This window comes from Onychomys torridus, chromosome 1 (assembly GCF_903995425.1).
Source record: "Onychomys torridus chromosome 1, mOncTor1.1, whole genome shotgun sequence".
Classification (NCBI taxonomy): Eukaryota; Metazoa; Chordata; class Mammalia; order Rodentia; family Cricetidae; genus Onychomys; species Onychomys torridus.
In genome coordinates this window covers 30,906,712-30,925,881 of record NC_050443.1, presented here as the reverse complement: position 1 = coordinate 30,925,881, position 19,170 = coordinate 30,906,712, and the positions used below count along the sequence as shown (strand labels likewise).

General features: G+C 50.8%; 1 protein-coding gene across 1 annotated transcript; it reads left to right on the top strand.

Annotated features, from left to right (window-relative positions):
* Positions 1–29: 29 nt before the first annotated feature.
* Fut2 (fucosyltransferase 2) lies at positions 30–18,748 on the top strand. Its single transcript, XM_036181292.1, has 2 exons — positions 30–54; positions 17,614–18,748. The coding sequence occupies exon 2, from the start codon at positions 17,616–17,618 to the stop codon at positions 18,654–18,656; it is 1,041 nt and encodes a 346-aa protein (XP_036037185.1). The 5' UTR covers positions 30–54; positions 17,614–17,615; the 3' UTR covers positions 18,657–18,748.
* Positions 18,749–19,170: the final 422 nt, after the last annotated feature.

Sequence of the window (19,170 nt, the reverse complement as noted above, 5' to 3'; positions counted from 1 at the left end):
GCACCCAGAAAATGTGAGCACGGCCTCTGCTTACCTCAGCAGCAACATGCACAGGTGACTTGAGTTCCCCTATAGCCAGAGAGAGTTGGCCGGCACAGGCCCAATGTGTGCATCAGGAATGCTTTCCCATGGAGAACAGTGGCTTAGTTAGGCTTTCTGTGGCTGTGATAAAACACTGTGACAGTACAGCCTGGGAGGAAGGTGCTTGTGTCAGCTTACAGTTGCACATCACAGGCCGTCGCTGAGGGAGTCAGAACAAGAACTCAAATGGCACGGCCTGGAGGCAGGAGCTGATGCAGAGGCCACAGAGGCACGCCACTTACCAGCTTGCTCCTCATGGCTTGCTGAGCCTGCTGCCTTATATGACCCAGGACTGAGTGGCACCTTATATGACCCAGGTGCTCAGGCCCCACCCAGGGTGAGCTGGGCCTGCCTACAAGAATCAGTTGAGAAAATGCACAGGCCAATCTGGTGAGGACATTTTTTTGATTGATAGTCAGTCTTCCAGAAAGACTAGCTTTTATCAAATTGACATAAAACTAGCTAGCCGAGCCAGCTTCGTGCCTCCCTTCCTGGGTCACCCACTGCAGGGTCCCGGGAGGTGTTTGGTGATGCTGTGGCTCCTGCCCTGGTGTTATGGGGACGTGGCATTTCTAGCAGCTGGGAGCTTGGGCTTTGGGGTAGTGGCCTTGTCAGAGAAGGGAAGGTAAGTTGGAGGGGCAGGTCTGATGGGAGTGCCAGGGTGGTGGACAGCTGTGGGGGGTATTCCATCACACTGTGAACCCCAAGTTTGCGTTTGCGTTAATAAAATCAACCTTGGTTCAGGGACAGAGTCAGCAACTAGTTGACTGAAATTAGCCATAGAGAATCCAGAGGAGCCAGGAATGGATAGAGAGCCACCAGAAGGAGGAGGGCCGGACTGGAGTTTCATGCTTGCGTTTTGGTTTGGGACAAGTGGAGAGATTCGTCTCTTGCTGGGTCTCCAGCCAAAAGGGAAGGTCAGCTGGTTTCTTCTTGGCTTCTCTGATCTAGCAGGTTTTTACTCCCACATCTGACTTCTGAGTCTTTGATGGCATGTTAGAGACTTAGTTTAAACCTGTGTATCCCTCCAGGCTACGATCTGAGTGACCTGCAGTGCACTGACTGCAGGGCTGTGGGGTCACAGACAATAATTGAAATATCAGTCGATTCATGTGCAGCCACTGAACCAACAAAACAAGCGTCAGACAACCCCCATAGTGGCGGGGAGGCAGTCCTAAAGGTGCACCCTGATCTGCAGGGCCTGGTCTGAGGCAGCCAGGAAACACTCCAGAGCACAGCCCTCCGGGGTGCTGATCCCAGCCAGCCACAGCCCTGTGGCAGTGTCTACCATGTCCTTCCAGAGCCTGGGGCTGAGGCTGCTCCGTGAAGCCCCGTGGGGCTGCCTGGTCATGGTGGACTTCCTGATGCTGTCACCAAGTCTCCGAGAGTGGCACCAATATCTGCCTCCTGCTGGGACACTAGGTATAGGGCAGAACAGATCATAGCCCCAGGCTCTTGTGAAGCTCCCCTTCCCCATGAATTATGTCCTGTCAGCCCATAACTTATTTACAGGGAGCATCTAGCCTGTTTCCTCAGGACAATCAAGCCATCACATGGACACAGCTGGATCCAATGAGCTTGACATTGATGTTTCTGGGTTCAGCACACTTCAAAACTTGGAGGTACCAGAAATATTTTATCTGTGTGATTCTCCTTTGTTGATACACACACACACACACACACACACACACACACACACACACACACACACACACACACGTTGTTTTTTTGAGACAGTTTCTCTCTGTAGCGTTGGCTGTCCTGGAACTCACTCTAGACCAGGCTGGCCTCAAACTCACAAAGATGCACCTGCCTCTGCCTGCTAAGTGCTGGAATCAAAGGCGTGTGCTACCACCGCCACCACCTCTAAGCTTTATTTCACATTTTTACAACTTATTTTATATGTACAGACCTGCATGTATATCTGTACATCTTGTGCATGTCTGGTGCCCATGGAGACCAGAAGAGGGCATCAACTCCCTTGGAACTGAAGGATAGATGACTGTCAGCTGCCATGTGGGTGCTGGGAATTGAACCCAGGTCCTCTAGAAGAGCAGCCAGTCTTAACTCTTAACTTCTGAGCCATCCATCTCTCAGCCTACTTAGTACACATTTTATTTTTGTGAGCTAGGTCTACCAGTGAAGCCCCAGCTGACCCTAAACTTGCCCCTCTCATCTCAGCCTTTGTGTGTTGGGTAGAACACATTTGATCCCACCCTGCAAGGCCTCACCCACTTGAGTCCCAGTTCCCTGGCTCACCCTGTCACAGGGATGTGGTGGTTGGGAGAGTAGGTATGCAGGATGGGGCATGGGGAGGGGCCTGTCAGCAGGCAGCAGGACAGTAGCCACCTTAAAGGAACAGCCATCAGCCCACCACAGTCCATTCATTATGCACCAGGGAGAGACCAGACAGTGTGGTTCTATGGACACCTGTGTGATCCCTATCCATGTGCCACTCAGCTGTGGGCATGGAGGGCTCCCCTGGCAGGGAGTGGGTGCTCGGCATGGAAGGATTGCTCCGGGGTTCTCAACACTGTTGCCAATGCTAAGGCTGATGGCCACCACTGGGGAAAAATGCTTGGTTCCCCCAGAGAGACCCAAGAATGAACGTCTTTTGCCACCTGGCCTTGGGAGTCTGCTCTACACTTTTTCTCCAGCAGCATCTTGTCCGTCAGCATTCTGATGGAAGAAAGGCTTGAGGATGAGCTAGTGGGGCAGTGCATCAGAACCACCACAGGCAGGCAGCCTCGAAGTCAGAAAGCCTTGGACCCAGGGCCTCACAGTGTAGCAGTAACACACCTGACTTCACCCAGAATGTACTGGACTCAATTCTGGAGGAAGGTGAAGGTGAGGCCAGGCTGCTTCCTGTGGCGGTGATAGAGGGCCTGTGTCTCAGCTATGTGTGGCCATCTTCACCTGTGTCTGCCCAGATTCCCTCCTCTTTTTTTTTTTTTTTTTTGGAGGGGGGGCACGTTTCTAGACAGGGTTTCTCTATGTAGCCCTGGCAGTCCTGGAACTCTCTCTGTAGACCAGGCTGGCCTAGAACTCACAGAGATCCGCCTGTCTCTGCCTCCCAAGCACTGGGATTAAAGGCATGTGCCACCACTGCCCAGCTGAAAAGAGTCTTACTCAGTGGCATAGGTTGGTCTTGAACTCAAGGTAATCCTCCTGCCTCAGCCTTCAGCCTTCTGAGTGCCAAGGTTGCTGTCAAGAGCCAACACACCAGGTTTCCAGTCATGCTGGGTCAGAAGGACACACCACACCCAACACACACACCTCACTTTTCATTGCATCTACACATTTTATCTCCATAGAAACTTGTGGAGACCGCAATCAGTGTAGAACACTGGCTCCCCAGGGCCTTGTGACCAGCCTTCCCCTAGTCAGGTTGTTGTACCTCCTGTCCTCAGAACTGCCCTTCCAACTCCTTGGCCCCAGAGACCTCTGTGAGAGCTCCCAGCTGCAGGGGACCCTTGGGGAAGCACAACTGTGTTTCCCACTGACCTGTCATCCCCACGCTTAAGCTCTTCACCCTCAAACCTCCCCCTAGTTTTCTCTGTATCCACAACCTATGGCTTCCTGTTGGGTTGAGTTGATGGGGTCCAAAACAGTGAACCTGTAGCATTTATTTTGCCAGGGACGGTGGCTGTTCTTAGCTACAGCCATGCTAGTTTTCCCATGAACTACCTGTCGTGGGGAAAATCACCTCATGTTCCTCATGAAACTATCTCAAAAAAGAAAGAAAAAAAAAAAAGAAATGAAGGAGCCAGAGAGGGAAGAGAAGGGTAGGAAACGGATCAATTAAATGTTAGGATCCTGTACATGCGCAGCTCGGGGTCTTGCATCTTACCTCAGCAGCAGGCACTGGCAAGTTGTGGTCACGCAATCTGCACCTTAAAAAAGCTGGACTTGGACCCCCACCCTCTCTGTCAGTGTTCTCTCTCTGCTCCCTGCTCTCTGCTCTGCTCCCGCCATCTCTCTTTCACCCCAGGCCTGGCTCTCCTCCTTCCTGTCCCTCCTTCTTTCTAATAAAGCTCTTTGTAACTTTGGTAGTCATGGCCGTGGCCTGTGACTTTTCTGCCGGTAACCAGCGCTGCCACCAGTGCCGTTTATCATAACCATCATTAAATCCCCGGTTGACATTGACTTCCTTGCCAGTACAGAAGATGTGGACACAGGATGTCCTCAGCACGCTTGCCTGGAGGACAAAGTCTCTGAGCCACCACAGCCCTGGCTGGGAGCCTGGTCACTGTTCCCTGCTCTGGTCTTTCACATCAGGCACGATGGGGGACAGATGTGGCGGCTCTTTAGGAAACAAATTGTCAGCAATGGGAGCCATGTGCTGAAAGGTGCCCTGCCCAGCTCCGTGTTTGCTTGGCCTTGCTTAAACAAGGATACAAACAGTTTTTACTTTACAAAAACCCAGCAGGGGCTGGTAACCTGCCAATGACAATAAATGCCACATTCATTCAGCAAATATTTACCCAGCTCTTAAGTGGGTTGAAGACACCCAAGTCCTCAGCAGGGGAGAGGAAGGAAGCCAAGGGAGCAGTCACTGCTTAGGTTGATGATGGCCCAGGCCACAGTGTCCATCACAGACTCCTGTGATGATATCCTTACTGAAAACAGGGTCAAGATGAGGTGATCCTTGACTCACCACAACTACTGACTAGAGACAGGGGGAGTAAAAGCTACATAATGGCAGAAGAGACCAGGTTCTAAGAGTAAACAGTATTCTGCTGCCCTGAGTGCCCAATTCACCTTACCCCATCCCATCACAGGGGCCCTAAAGAAAAACATGGCTGACTACGTACCAAATGAATGATATGCACACCGAGCAAGAGCCTGGCTGGCAGGCTGCATAGAGTGTCTGCCATGTGCTTAGTTCTCAGAGGCCTGGCTTCTATCCTCAGCAACACACACACACACACACCAATTAATTCCCTGTTGACCTTGGCTGAGGTCTGTCTTCTAGTTAGTGCATGGAATCAAATGATAGGAAGGTAATATTGTGGTGAGTAAGGCAGGGTGTGATCCTAGAAATACCAGGAAGCTGTCAGAGCTTGGCAGGTTTTACCAAGAAGGGCCTAAGAACTTTTGCTTATGTGTAAGTGACCTCAACTTTTATGTCCATGGAGGTCAGGATGTGAGCTTTCTGAAAGAAATTGTTGCCAGGTTGTGGTGGCACCCGCCTTTAATCCCAGCATTTGGGAGGCAGAGGCAGGCAGATGTTTGTGAATTGGAGGCCAGCCTGGTCTACAGAGCTAGTTCCAGGACAGCCAGGACCACACAGAGAAACTCTGTCTCGAAAAACTGAAAATAAAAAATAAAAAAAAGGAAAAAGAAATCGCCACCTACATGTCATTGCACCTGAACTGACGCTTCTCCAGGTGGGACCCTAGCAGCTGGCTCATTCCAAGTATTGAGCTCAACAGTAGGCTCAAGGGTGAACAGCCCTCTCCATCCCCTTCATCTTGCAGGAAGAGCAGAGAGGTTCTGGGGTTTGCCCTGTGAGCCACGTGTTCCTGAGTTACACTACGCAGTGCTCGGGCTCTGCAGACCAGCTGCTGCACCTGGCTGCATCCTTATTAGCTTTGTGCTTGTAGAGAAATAACTGCACCTTTGAGTTGAAAATGACGCAGAAAAGAGACACAGAGTAAATGGCATGTCCGGGGAAGATCATAGAGATAGAAAGGTCCTGGGTGCCAGGGGCTGAGAGTAGATGGGGAGGAGCTGTTTCACGGGCACAACCACAGTGTGAACACCACTCCCAGTGAACTGCACACTTAAAAAATGGCCCAGAAAACCCGACCTGGTGGAACATGGCTGCGTCTCAGCAATTGGCCCACACACAGAAGCAGGAGGATTTGGGCCAGCGAGGTGAGAGAAAGGGACACGCCCAGGGTCAGAAGCCAGGCAGCCACCAGGCAGCCACCAGGCAGCCCTGGGGAGAGCAGGGAGTAAGATGTACAGAAAAAAAGAAAGGTAAAAAGCCCCAGGCAAAACATAGATGAAGAGAAACAGGTTAAAGAACTAGAAACGAGTTATAAGAACTAGTGGGCCCAGTATTCATAACTAATAATACGTCTCCTTGTCATGATTTGGGAGCTGGTTGGTGGCCCAAAAGAAAAAGCCTGATGCAGGTAGCCATCCTTACTTATATCACCCTCAAATCATGTCCACCCCCCACCACACACCACCAACTCCACACACCCTCTTTAGGACCTGAACCCCTGCCAAAGCAGGTCTCTGGCAACTATTTTATTTGTGTTGTTTTATTATTCAAGTTACAGCGTAGGTATGAAACAGTTCTGGGGACAGACCAGGAAGAGAATTGCAGGGCGTTGGTGTCTCGGGAAGTCTACAGAGGCACCACAAGCAGGTGAACTTGTGTCTAGAGTGAGCAAGTTGGGTTTTACCTGCCTCTGCATTACCAGCTTCAAATTGGCCTTTTCTGCCTTGATGCCTAGAGAGGGCAAAGGCAGCATGTAGCTCACATCACTGGGATCTGGGGTGAAGGAATGGGACACACATTTTCAAAAGGAAATAAGCCAAGGCTTCTGGTCTGTGCCCTTTTGGGTGCTTCTAGGCTGCTGCTGTTGGGGACTCAAGTTTCCAGGAACCAGAGTGTGGAAGGGAGGAGACAGATTGGGAGCAGAGTTTTCAGCAGGAAGATGTTCTGGGTCAGCCTCATAGACTCAAAGCTAGGCAGGTTCTGAGGCTTTGAGAGTCCAGGGAAGGGGGCCACTGGAGCCATGGAGATGCATGATGAGGAGAAGACAGAGAGGGAGTTGGGTCCAGGTGGGAGATGAGGCTAGGAGCAGTATATGGGAACTAGGTCAGGTCAAGTGATAAAAGATAACACTCTTAGAGCCAGAGACAGCTCAGTGGTCAAGATTGTTTGCTGTTCTTCCTGAAGACTCCAGTTCAGTTTGCAGCAATCACTCACAGTAGCTTAGAACCATCTACAACTCCAGCTCCAGGAGCTCCAACATCCTCTTCTGGCCTCTGCAGACATCTTCACATATCTTCATATGCATGTGCACATATCATAAAAATAATTACTGCCAGGCAGCAGTGGTGCACTCAGGATTAAAGACAGGTTTCTCTGTGTAGCCCTGGCTGTTTGGAACTCTCTTGATAGACCAGGCTGGCCTTGAACTCATAGGGATCCTCCTGCGTCTGTCTTCCAAATGCTGGAATTAAAGGCGTGCGCTACCACTGACCGGCCCACCAACCAGCAAAAATTCATGATCTTAAATTGCAAAGTACAACCATTTTAGTACATTCATGTTAGGCAACCATCATTTTTAGATTCTAGAATTTTTCCCTTTCATACTCCCCAAAGAAAGCCCAGTGCCTACTGGTCATCTCTCCTGGTACTCTTCCTCCTCAGCATGTTTCTGTGGATTGACCTGGCTTGGCCTTCTGGTTTCGGCAGAACGGGACAGTAGCATCTGTTCAGTTGGAACCTCCAGCTCAACCCTGCATGCTCTGGAAAGCCCCATGCCCCCCTCTCCAAACCCTGCCTGCTCAGAGAGTCTGCAAACAAAGAAGAGCTGCTCAAAAGCCCAGTTCTGCATCCTTGGCGGCTTCTGGAGCTCCTCCCCTGAAGTTGCCAGCTGTCCAAGTGTGTCTTCCCCGCCACCAACCCACCAACCCATTAAGGACTCGGCTTTTGGCCATACTTGGGGCACAAACCCAGCTTGTCCCCCATAATAGGTGTCTCCATTAGCACAGTAAGCCAGGTCAAGGTGAACTGAAAAAGTAGAACAGGTTTATTTGAGCAAAGCAACTCCCAAGCGGGTTCTTCAGTCCCAGAAATTGAGGACAGAGAAGCGCATTCCTAGACTAAAGCTGGGAGCTTATATAGCTAGTAGGTGAGGGGTAATGATGTGTCCAGCATAAGCTGGGTCTGTGCCCAAGGATGGTCAAGAGCTGAATGCTTTAGGTGGAGACTTGGGTAGCTGGCAACTTCAGGGGACGAGCTGCCGTAGCCGCCAAGAATGCAGAACTGGGCCTTTGGTGCCTTTCCTTTGTTGGGGATTCTCTGAGAGAGTGGGGTTTGGAGAGAGAGGAATGGAGCTACCCAGACTGTGTAGGAGCTGCAAGAGCAAGCTGGAGGTTCTAACCAAACAGTGGGCATATCATCACCCCTGACCCACAACCTATAAAGTCCCCCTACTTTCATGTGTGGGCGTGGCTTCTCTCCCGGGAGTTGCTTTGCTCAGATTAAACCTGTTGTTATACTTTTTCAGTTCAGCTGGATCTGGCCTACTGCATCAGCAGAAAAACTTACTATGTGTGTGGAGGGGTGAGTGGGGGGTGATGGTACAGAAAAACTATTAGCATCTATTTGTATCGGCACCCTGATTAGAAGGTTCATCACACACTAGTAGAGCTGGGTGCTTCATGCCTTTGTATTACAAAATATCAGACAGTCATATGGAAAGTCACAGTAGTACTACAGCACTTGTTATTTAATACACACTGATGGAGTTGCTATGATGTTGCAACCTGTAACACAGAACCGTCAAGCCCAAGCCCACTCCTTGCCTCCTGCCTTTCCCCAGCTCTTCAACTAGACACAGGCAGCAAGAAAAGTACATAGGCTGGGCACTGCTCAGGTTTCTTTCTCTCTTTCTCTTTCTTTCTCTCTTCCTTCCTTCCTTTCTCTCTCTCTCTTTCTCTTTCTTTATTGATTTGTTTATTTAGGTTTTTCAAGACAGGGTTGCTCTGTAGCTTTGGCGCCTGTCCTGGACTAGCTCTGTAGCCCAGGCTGGCCTCGAACTCACAGAGATCCACCTGCCTCTGCCTCCCGAGTGCTGGGATCAAAGGCGTGCACCACCACCGCCCGGCTGCTCATATTTCCTAAGTCAGAGATGTCCTGCCCTGCTCCCATGGTACCCAGCATGTAGTAAGTGCGGTAGGGTGAACTGAATGCTTAGTGAACAGAGAAGATGCTCAGGAAATAGAGGAACTGTGAGAACTGTGGGCACTGTGGGCACTGTGGGCACTGTGGGCAGGGAGAGGGGTAGAGCTGTTCCCCACTTCTCTGCATTACTTGAGCACAGAGCTCAGCAGGAGCACTTGGCATCAGTATTATAATGGTCAAGCACAGGCAAGATCTAAATGAAATGCTATGTAGTCCAATCTGTGGTCCCAGCCTTGGGATACTGAGGCAGGAGGACTCCCTAAAAGCTCATTTACAGGTGAATACATCATCATATCTCAAACCAAGGACATTTGGGTGGTTCCTGTGCCTGATTAGTATTCTGTACCCTAGTTCTTCTCTCTCATACATCGAGGCAACTCCAGACTGTTGGTTGCACTGTCCTCAGCCTCATTTTGTTTGTTGTTGTTGTTGTTCGAGACAGGGATTCTCTGTGTGTAGCCCTGGCTGCCCTGGAACTCACTCTGTAGCCCAGGCTGGCCTCAAACTCACAGCTCTGCCTGCCTCTGCCTCCCGCATGCTGGGACTAAAGCTGTGCGCCACCACTGCCAGCATGTCTGCAGACTCTTTAGATAATGTACTGCGAAGCTCTTTTCTCACATTCCCAAATCCCATGTTGGTAGTTTTCAGGTGAGCCACGCAGCGGGAGTATGCCCCTAAAATCCAAAGCTACTGGCCGGTCTGTCTATAACGAGCTGTGCTGGTGTTTACCAGCACAGCCCTGGTTTGAAAAGAGAACTAGGGGGTTGGGACAACAACCCTAAGCCAGGGGTGTTATTTCATGAGGGACAGTGGGTCATTTTTGTTTCATAACACTAACAAAGCATTCTGGTGGATGGAAGTGCAATGTCCGGACCACATGGTGAAGAAGTATTCTAAACCCTGATGGATTTGCAGTTGGGTGTTTCACTTGTTTTGTTTTTTTCCTTTGAGTCAGGGTCTGCCTCCGTAGCCCAGGCAGGTCTCAAACTCACAGCAACCCTGCCTCAGCCTCCTCGCTGGGCTTACAGAGTAAGCTACCATATCTGGCTTTCCCTGGGGCTTTAGAACAGTGGGGATCAGGGAAGCACAGAGAACCCTGCTGATCTCTGAGCCCAGAATCAGCTTTGCACACTTGCTAAGCACCTGTTTTGGTTTTTCTCCACGGCACAAATGGATTAGGAAAAATGGCCTTTTGTATTTCAACCGCCCCACATTCTAGACTTGGCAGATGTCCTGATGTCCACTCACAGCAACTCCAACCTTCTGTAGTTCAAACGGAGGAGTCGGAGGAGAAAGGTAGCTCTGTTGGGGACTTTGGAGGGGTTGAGACAGGCTTCTGTGGTGATACTGTGTTCCCCAATACATTGTGCACCCTAATAAACTTATCTGGGGTCAGAAAATGGAACAGCCACTAGATATAGAGGCCAGAAAATGGTGGCACACACACCTTTAATCCTAGCATTTAATCTCTGTAAGTTCAAAGCCACCCTGGAAACAGCTAGGCATGGTGACACACACCTTTAATCCCAGGAAGTGATGGCAGGAAGCAGAAAGGTATATAAGGTGTGAGGACCAGGAACTAGAGCTGGTTAAGCTTTTAGGCTTTCAGCAGCAGTTCAGCTGAGGTTCATTCCAGATGAGGACTCAGAGGTTTCCAGTTTGAGGAAACAGGATCAGCTGAGGGACTGGCAAGGTGAGTTTAGCTGTGGCTGGTTCTATTTCTCTGATCTTCCAGCATTCACCCCAATACCTGGCTCAGGCTTGTTTTTATTAATAAGACCATTTGAAATTTGTGCTACAGGGTTTTTCTGTGTAGCTTTGGCACCTTTCCTGGAACTCACTGTGTAGTCCAGGCTGGTCTCAAACTCACAGAGATCCGCCTGCCTCTGCTCCCTGAGTGCTGGGATTAAAGGCGTGCGCCACCATTGCCTGGCTGATGGGAATTTTTTATGCTTTAGTTTTATTTGTTTGTTTTCGATATGGTGGCTTGAACCCAATCCGGCATGCTAGGCAGGCACTGACCCGTGCCCCAAGCTCCTTACTGGCAGATCCCGTGTTGTGCCACGGGAGCCTTGCCTGCCGTCCTTGCTTTTACCACTTCTTATTGTATATGTGTTTATTCTTTGGTGTGTAGGAATACCTGTGTGCATGTTTCTGTGTGTGTGTGCACAGGCATGTATGGAGGCCAGGGGCTGGTACTTAGTGTCCTCTTGGTGGCTATCTGTGCTGGTTGGTGTTTTTGTCAACCTGACATAAATTCAGAGTTGTTTGGTAAGAGGGAACCTCGGTTGAGAAAATGTCGCACCCGATTAGCCTGTGGGCAAGCCTGGAGTGCATTTTCTTAATTAGAGATTGATGTAGGATGGCTGTGATGGCTTTTCTTGCTTGTCAGCTTGGCTGTATCTGGAATGAACTATATTGCAGAAATGGAGGGCACACTTGTGATCTGGATCTTGAGGCAAGATGACACATGCCTTCAATGCAGACCTTGAGGCTTGAAAGGCACACATTTAATCCAGGCCACCCCTTCTGCTGTGAGCCTTTATATGGACAGTGGGAGAAGGATGGGTTCCTTCTTTCCCTGCTTGCCCTCAGCTTGTCAGCGTGTCCATTCCAGCTGAGACACCCAGTCTCCTGGGACTGAGTGACCACTAGATTCTTAGACTTTCCATTCACAACTAGCCATTGTTGGACTGAAGCCTGTAAGTCATTCCAATTAATATGTATACACACACACAGAGAGAGAGAGAGAGAGAGATTAATTCCATGAGTTTTGTGACTCTAAGAAAACCTTGACTAATACAATGGCCCAGATCCCTGGGGGTGGTAACACGTCTTGCCAATTGGTCTTGGATGATAAAACCCAGTTATAATAGTAACAGCACAAAGTGGAGCTGAGAATTGCTGTTTGTGTAGCATTTTCCAGGCCCCAGCTTGCCTAGTTTCAAGTGGCTGTGCAACTCTGGGAAAGTTACCTTCCCTCTCTGTACTTTTGGCTTCTCCTGTGCACGTAGAGCTATTAAGAGTGCCTACAGGGGTGGGGTGGGGTGGAAAGAGTGCCAGGAAGCTGGCTGGTGGTGGCGCACGCCTGTAATCCCAGCACTCTGGAGGCAGAGGCAGGTGGATCTCTGTGAGTTTGAGGTCAGCCTGGTCTACAGAGCTAATTCTAGGATAGGCTCCAAAGCTTCAGAGAAACCCTGTCTCAAAAAACTGGAGAAAGAAAAAAAAAAAAAAAAAAAAGAGTGTCTACAATAGCCAGGCAATGGTGGCACATGCCTTTAATCCCAGCACTTGGGAGTCAGAGGCAGGGGAATCTCTATGAGTTTGAGGTCAGCCTGGTCTGCAGAGTGAGTTCCAGGACAGGCAAGGCTACACAGAGAATCCTTGTCTCGAAAAATCAAGAGTGCCTACTATTAGGGCCAAGGTTGATAGTCAGGTAGAAACAGGTAGATTGCTGAGTCTGAGGTTAGCCAGGGCTAGATAACAAGTTCCAGGCAAACCAGGGCTACATAGTTGAGACACTGTCTCAAAACCAAAGAGTGTCAGCCATGGGATCTAAAAGTGTGGTGCATTAGGCCCTAGTTCAATTCCCCATACACCAAAATGGGGGACAAACCCCTAAACCCTTGTATACTGTTGGCTCTCAAGATAGTTCATTTGACAAGTGCTTCCTGGGCAAGCATGAGGACCAGAGTTGGATCCCCAGGTGGAGGGCTGGGAGAATGGCTCCTGTGAGGAAACATGAGGGCCTGAGTTCAATCCTTAGCATGCGCATAGAAACAGAGGAAGGCACCCAGCAGGTAAAAGCACTTAGAGCCTTGATCCCAAAAACTCACATGAAAAGCCCAGTGTGTGGTAGGCATCTGCAATACCAGCTCTCCTGCAGTGAGAAGAAGGCAGAGAGGGGAAGCCTGGAAAGCTCTCAAGTGCCTCGCTTGGAACACACAGCATGGCAGAAACCCTGACCAAGTAAGTTCAAAATCCTCTGACAGGGTGGACAACCTTCTCCACACTCACATGCACACGTAAACACACGTGCACACACACATAAAACCAAAAGTTGTCTACTGTTGACTGAGGTTGGCAGCTGAGGGTCTAGTACAGCTGTTTGCCCAAATAAATGGTCTTAGGAGCCTGCAGCCTTGCAGAGAAGGCAGGCATGGCTGGGCTCTCCCAACTCCTTTCTTCAGCTCACTCCTCCTGCTGGCATCCTGGCAGGCACCTGAGAAGAAGCCCTACCTTTGACCTGCCTCCCTCTGCCTAGCCACACTGGTTCTACGATATCAGCAGGTCCACCCTGGGCGGGGTTTCTATTCAGGCCTGGAGGAAGGCTCAGGAACCTCCTTTGGCCCTGAATGAGGGGCTGGGCTGGAAGGAACACTGAACTACCTGCTTCAGGGCCACCTCATCACCCATTCGGAGGTCTTTTCTGTTACCAAAGCCAGAAGAGGTGAGCACGGGCCAGGGGGTTGGGAACAGCTCACCTGTTCCCTCAACGAACCCTAGGGATCCAGAAAGTGAGCCTGTTGGTTTCTGATCCACCCCAGGGCTCTGGGAGGAGATGCCATTGCTGGCAAACAGGATCCTGGTTCCCCCAGACTCTAGGTTCCTAGCCCGAGTCCTCAGCCTCAAGTCCTCAGCTAGTTCCTTCAGCCCCTGAGCCTTCCAGATCCTGAGTTCCCAACCTTGGTTTTTCCAATCCCTAGGTCCCCAGCCCCTGGTCCCCCAGCCCCTGGTCCCCCAGCCCCTGGTCCCCCAGCCCCTGATCCCCCAGCCCCTGATCCCCTTGCCCCTGGTCCCCCAGCTCCTGTAGCACCCCATTCAGGTCCCTCCCTGCTGCTGACTCCAGGAACAAATGTAAATGGAGGGCAGAGCCGGGCTGAAGGCAACCGGATTTTCCTGTTCCCATATCCATGGCTTCTACATCAGTCCAGGGGCCCTCAGAAACCTGCAGTTGCCCCTGCCATGCGGGGAGAGTAGATCCCGGCTCAGTCCATCATAACACTCTGTCCCTCTGTTTGAGATTTAAATGTGGCAGCTCTCTCATAAGCTGCCCTGAGATTCATAATGCCAGCGTTCCTCAGCACAGGGACGGAACAGGTGAGGGCAGTGCCAGTCACAGGAATGGTACTGATGGAGTGGGGCCAGGTGGGGGGGGGGCTGGGGAGGCCAGGTGTGTGTGGGGGGCTGGGTCCTGTCTGTGGGTTGGTTGATATGGAAGGGGGTTGGGGGCAGGGCACTGTCTTGTTGGAAAAGGCAAACAGAGGAGGCTGAGCCAAAGGCTGAGAGAAAGGTGGAATAGCTCGTGCTTGTCATACTAGTACTCGAGAAGCTGAGGCTGGGGGATTGCTGTAAGTTAGGTGTCAGCCTGGACTACATCAAAAATCCCTGACGAGGAAGGGATTGATGGAGAGAGGGAAGGAAGGTTTCTAGGGAAGTGGAGAAGGTCCCTCCTTCCTAGTTGGGACCTCCTTCTGGCATACTGCACCCTCCAGTTCCTAGAGACCCAGATGGAGGAAGGGGCAGACCTGAACTCAGTTCTTTTCTTTAAACCCTGTGACCCCAGAGGTGTTGAGGCAGCTGTAGAAACTGAGGCTGGGCAAGAGAACTTCCTGACCACAGAGAACAAAGGGGAAATCTAGGCTCTGCCCACTGCCAGCAGCTGCCTCTGGCTGCAGCCAGACTGCTGCTCTGGAGTCTCTCCTGGGGCCTCAACAAACACGCTCCCACTTCCCTCCGTGGCCCTCGGTCTTCTCCCACTCACACACGCTCCTCTCTTGTTTTGTTTTGTTTGTTTGAGGCAGAGTTTCTCTGTGTAGTTTTGATGCCTGTCCTGGAGTTCCCTCTGTAGCCCAGGCTGGCCTCGAACTCACAGAGATCCGCCTGCCTCTGCTGGGGTTAAAGTGCTGGGATTAAAGGCGTGCACCGCCACCGCCTGGCTGCTCCTATCTTTTTGGTTTTTTTCTTTTATCTTAATGGCTCTCAGTCCTCTCCCACTCACCCAAGTTCCTCTCTTATCTATCTTAGTGATCCAAGGTTCCTCTTGGCTCCCTTTACTATAGATAGGCATGAAGTCCCCCTGTGATGAGGACATGAGATGGTAACACCTGAGCAACTCTGGGGGTTTACCAGTCAGTACTCCCCCGGTCAACAAGCAGTAGTCAAGGGCCACACAGCTCTGGCCACAACACACATATTTTCCCCAAAGCTAGCTAGGAGGTTTCACAGCAGGCTCTGGGACCTCTGGGCCCCCTGCAGCCTCCACACCATCACTTCCCTTCCTGAGGAATGGGAGCCAGCACAGACACAGCCGGAAAAGACATTCTTTCAAAGCACTCTGCTTCCCGTTCTCTCACAAGCCAGACAAGCCTTACTCGGTTCCTGTTTGCAGAGGAGGAACAGAGCCCTCGCTTGAAAAGCTGGAGATAATGGCCTGATTTGGAAGTGTGTTTTCCATTCTTTTTCTTCCATACAATTGGTGCCAAGATGAGTTTAGTAGGGGAGGCCTGACATCCCAGATGCTACAGAGGGAGAAGTTCAAGGCCAGGCTAGGTAACAGCTTAAATTCATCCTGGGCAGCTTAGTGAGACTCTGTCTTAAGAGTATAAATTGAGGACATGACTGCTCCAAGGAAGGCACTACCAAGCTGTATGTAGGTGCTGGAGACTCAAACTCGGTGTTCATGCTGGCTCAGCAGGTACTTCACCCACTGAGTCTTCGCCCCAGTCCCAAATTGTTTATTTTGAAGAATTTTGCACAGCCTGGGCTAGCTTTGAATTCACGGCAATTCTGCTGCCTCCGCCTCCTGAATACTGAGATGATAGACAAGCACCATCACACCTTGCCTGAGTTTCTCCTGGTGAATTTCAAATCAGAAGTGTATTTCAGCCTGCAGTCCTGTGCCAACAGGCCTGAGCTGACTTTGTAACTGCACACCTGTGCTGAATGCAGCCTCTAGGCTTTGATCGGCTTACAAGCTGCTTGATTTAATGCCAATATCCTCTCGACTCAGTCACTGGGCCTAAGCCTATGACCAGGATTGCAGGCCTTGGGCCAAGACAGCCAGAAACCTTTGTCTCTTACCTGGAGTCGCACAAAGCCCCCTTTGGAGGCCGATGGCAAAGCACACTCTGTGTTCCAGACCACACGTCCTCTGAAATGAAGTGGAAAGACTCCTGACTAACTTGGGGAGCCTTGACGCCCTTGAGCTCTCCAAAATTTTCATTCCTGTCACACAGGTCTGGGTCTTTTTCAGTGACTGGTCACTTGGACTTAGTCTAACTGACATTAGTGTAAATGTTGGTCACACCCTGGCCGCAGATGGCAAAGTTCACCATCCTCTACACCAGCAGTTCTCAACCCGTGGGTCCCAACCCCTTTGGGACTCAATGACCGTTTCACAGGAATTGCCTAAGACCATCAAAAACAGAGATGAACACATTTAGGATACATAACAGTAGCAAAATTAGTTACAAAGTAGCAACAAAAATAATTTTATGTTTGGGGCTCACCACAACATGAGGAGCTGTATTAAATAGTTGCCTGCCTCTGGAGTCCTGAGATTGAAGGTGTGGCTTGCTGTTTTTTGTTGTTTTTTGGTTTTGTTTTGTTTTGTTTGGGTTTGGGTTTGTTTTTTCCAAGACAGGGTCTCTCTGTGTAGCATTGGTGCCTGTCCTGGATCTCACTCTGTAGACCAGGCTGGCCTCAAACTCACAGAGATGCACCTGGCTCTGCCTCCCAAGTGCTGGGATTAAAGGTGTGCGCCACCACCACCCAGCTACAGCTTGCTGTTTTAAAGATTTATTTGTGTGTGTGTGTGTACACCATATTTGTGCAGTGCTTGCAGAGAGCTTCTGATATCCTCGAGGTGGAGTTAGAGTACTGTGAACTCCCCAGTGTGGGTGCTGGAGACGGAACTCCAGTCCTCTGCAAGTGCAGGCTGTGCTTTTAAGCATGGAGTCATCTCCCTACCCTCTCTGTTTCTTTTGTTCTGGTTTTGGTTTTTTGTTTGTTTGTTCAAGACAGAGTGTCTCTGTGTAGCCTGGTAGTCTGGGAACTCACTCTGTGAACCAGGCTGGCCTCATCTCCAGTGCTGGGATGAAAGTTGTGCACCACCACACCTGGCCTTCTATTTATTTAATTTTCTTTTATTACATTTCTTTCTTTGTGATTGTGAGGGAGGTGTGGGAATGTGGAGGTCAGAGAACAGCTTGTATTCCGTTCCTTCATCCTACCACATAGTCCCCTTCCCCTGTCCCCATAATGTCCCTGATTTTGTTGTTTTTTCACATGCCTCATTTGAACATTTGAAGCACACTTTTCTTCCAAAGACGACATCAAATGGGGCATGTTAGCTCACTCTGTAATCTCAACACTGAAGCAGGAAGATTGGGCTCACAGTTCTTGGCTAGCCTGAGCTATAGAGTGAAAGTGTGTCTCAAACAAACCAAAAATAAAACAAATAAACAACAAACAAAAAAAATGCTGAGACACAATCCAGGTGATTAGCCAAAAGAGTGCCAAGAATTTATGCACACATGCCTGCAGGCGAACACCTAGCCGCTCCCAAGCTAACTGTCTGCTTTCTTTCCTGACAGCCATGGCCAACGCTCAGGCTCCTTTCTCCTTTCCTCTGGCCCACTTCCTCGTCTTCATCTTTGTGACTTCCACCATCATCCACCTCCAGCACAGAATAGTGAAGATTCCACCTCTGTCAGAGATGCCCATAGGAGACGCAGCAGTCACAGAGATGCCAGGGAGTGGCGAGATGCCAGGGAGTGGCCAGCTACAGGGCATGTTCACCATCAATTCCATTGGCCGCCTGGGGAACCAGATGGGCGAGTATGCCACGCTGTTCGCCCTGGCCAGGATGAACGGAAAGCCCGCATTCATCCCCGCGTCCATGCACAGCGCCCTGGCGCCCATTTTCAGGATCAGCCTGCCGGTGCTGCACAGCGACACTGACAGGAAGATCCCGTGGCAGAACTACCACCTCAATGACTGGATGGAGGAGCGGTACCGCCACATCCCGGGGCGCTATGTGCGCCTCACAGGGTACCCGTGCTCCTGGACCTTCTACCACCACCTGCGCCCTGAGATCCTGCAGGAGTTCACCCTGCACGACCATGTGCGTGAGGAGGCCCAGGCTTTCCTGCGTGGCCTGCGGGTGAATGGGAGCCAGCCGAGTACGTTTGTGGGTGTCCATGTGCGCCGGGGGGACTATGTGCATGTCATGCCCAATGTGTGGAAGGGCGTGGTGGCTGACCGCGGTTACTTGGAACAGGCCCTGGACAGGTTCCGGGCACGTTATCCATCTTCAGTCTTCGTGGTCACAAGCAATGGTATGGCCTGGTGCAAGGAGAACATCGATGCCTCCCGAGGGGATGTGGTGTTCGCTGGCAATGGTATCGAGGGTTCGCCAGCCAAGGACTTTGCACTCCTCACCCAGTGCAACCACACCATCATGACTATTGGAACCTTCGGGATTTGGGCGGCCTACCTGGCAGGTGGGGACACCATCTACCTAGCCAACTACACCCTTCCCGATTCTCCCTTCCTCAAAATCTTCAAGCCAGAGGCAGCCTTTCTACCCGAGTGGGTGGGCATCCCGGCAGACCTGTCCCCACTCCTTAAGCACTAACACGAGCCAATCCTTGGTTCCCCTTCTATCTCTAAGCAGGAGGAGCTATGGGTTAGACTCACAAGAAGAACCTTCTCTCTGGAAGAAGTGTGCCCTGGCCTGCAAACAAGAGAACAACATGTTAGGCATCACCAGCTCTCATTAACCAACTAGCTCAGACACGTCCTCAGTGACCAGTGCCCGCTAACCACCAGCAGTGCCATCACCATGTCTTAGCACAGCGTTCTCATGGTGCCGCAAAGGCTGCCAACCTGAAGACAGCCACTTCCGGAGGCAGCAAGGGAAGGCCCACTGCCTCACTTTGGGTCCTTTGAAGGGTGAGACAGACACACATCTGTCCACTTTTGTCACTATACCTGCAGCTGGGTTATTATGAAGGTCCAGCGAGTACCTCATGATGATGGCAGTCCCGAGATGGGGCAGTCAACAGTCGTATGGGAAGCACGAGCAAGGAGAGGGACTGGGCTTGCTCTTTTTATAGTAACCACCTTTCAAGAACTGACTAGAAGCTACT

What these genes read in the sequence shown, in the direction of transcription:
- Fut2 (XM_036181292.1), top strand. Translation starts at nt 17,616, where the DNA reads ATGGCCAACGCTCAGGCTCCTTTCTCCTTTCCTCTGGCCCACTTCCTC.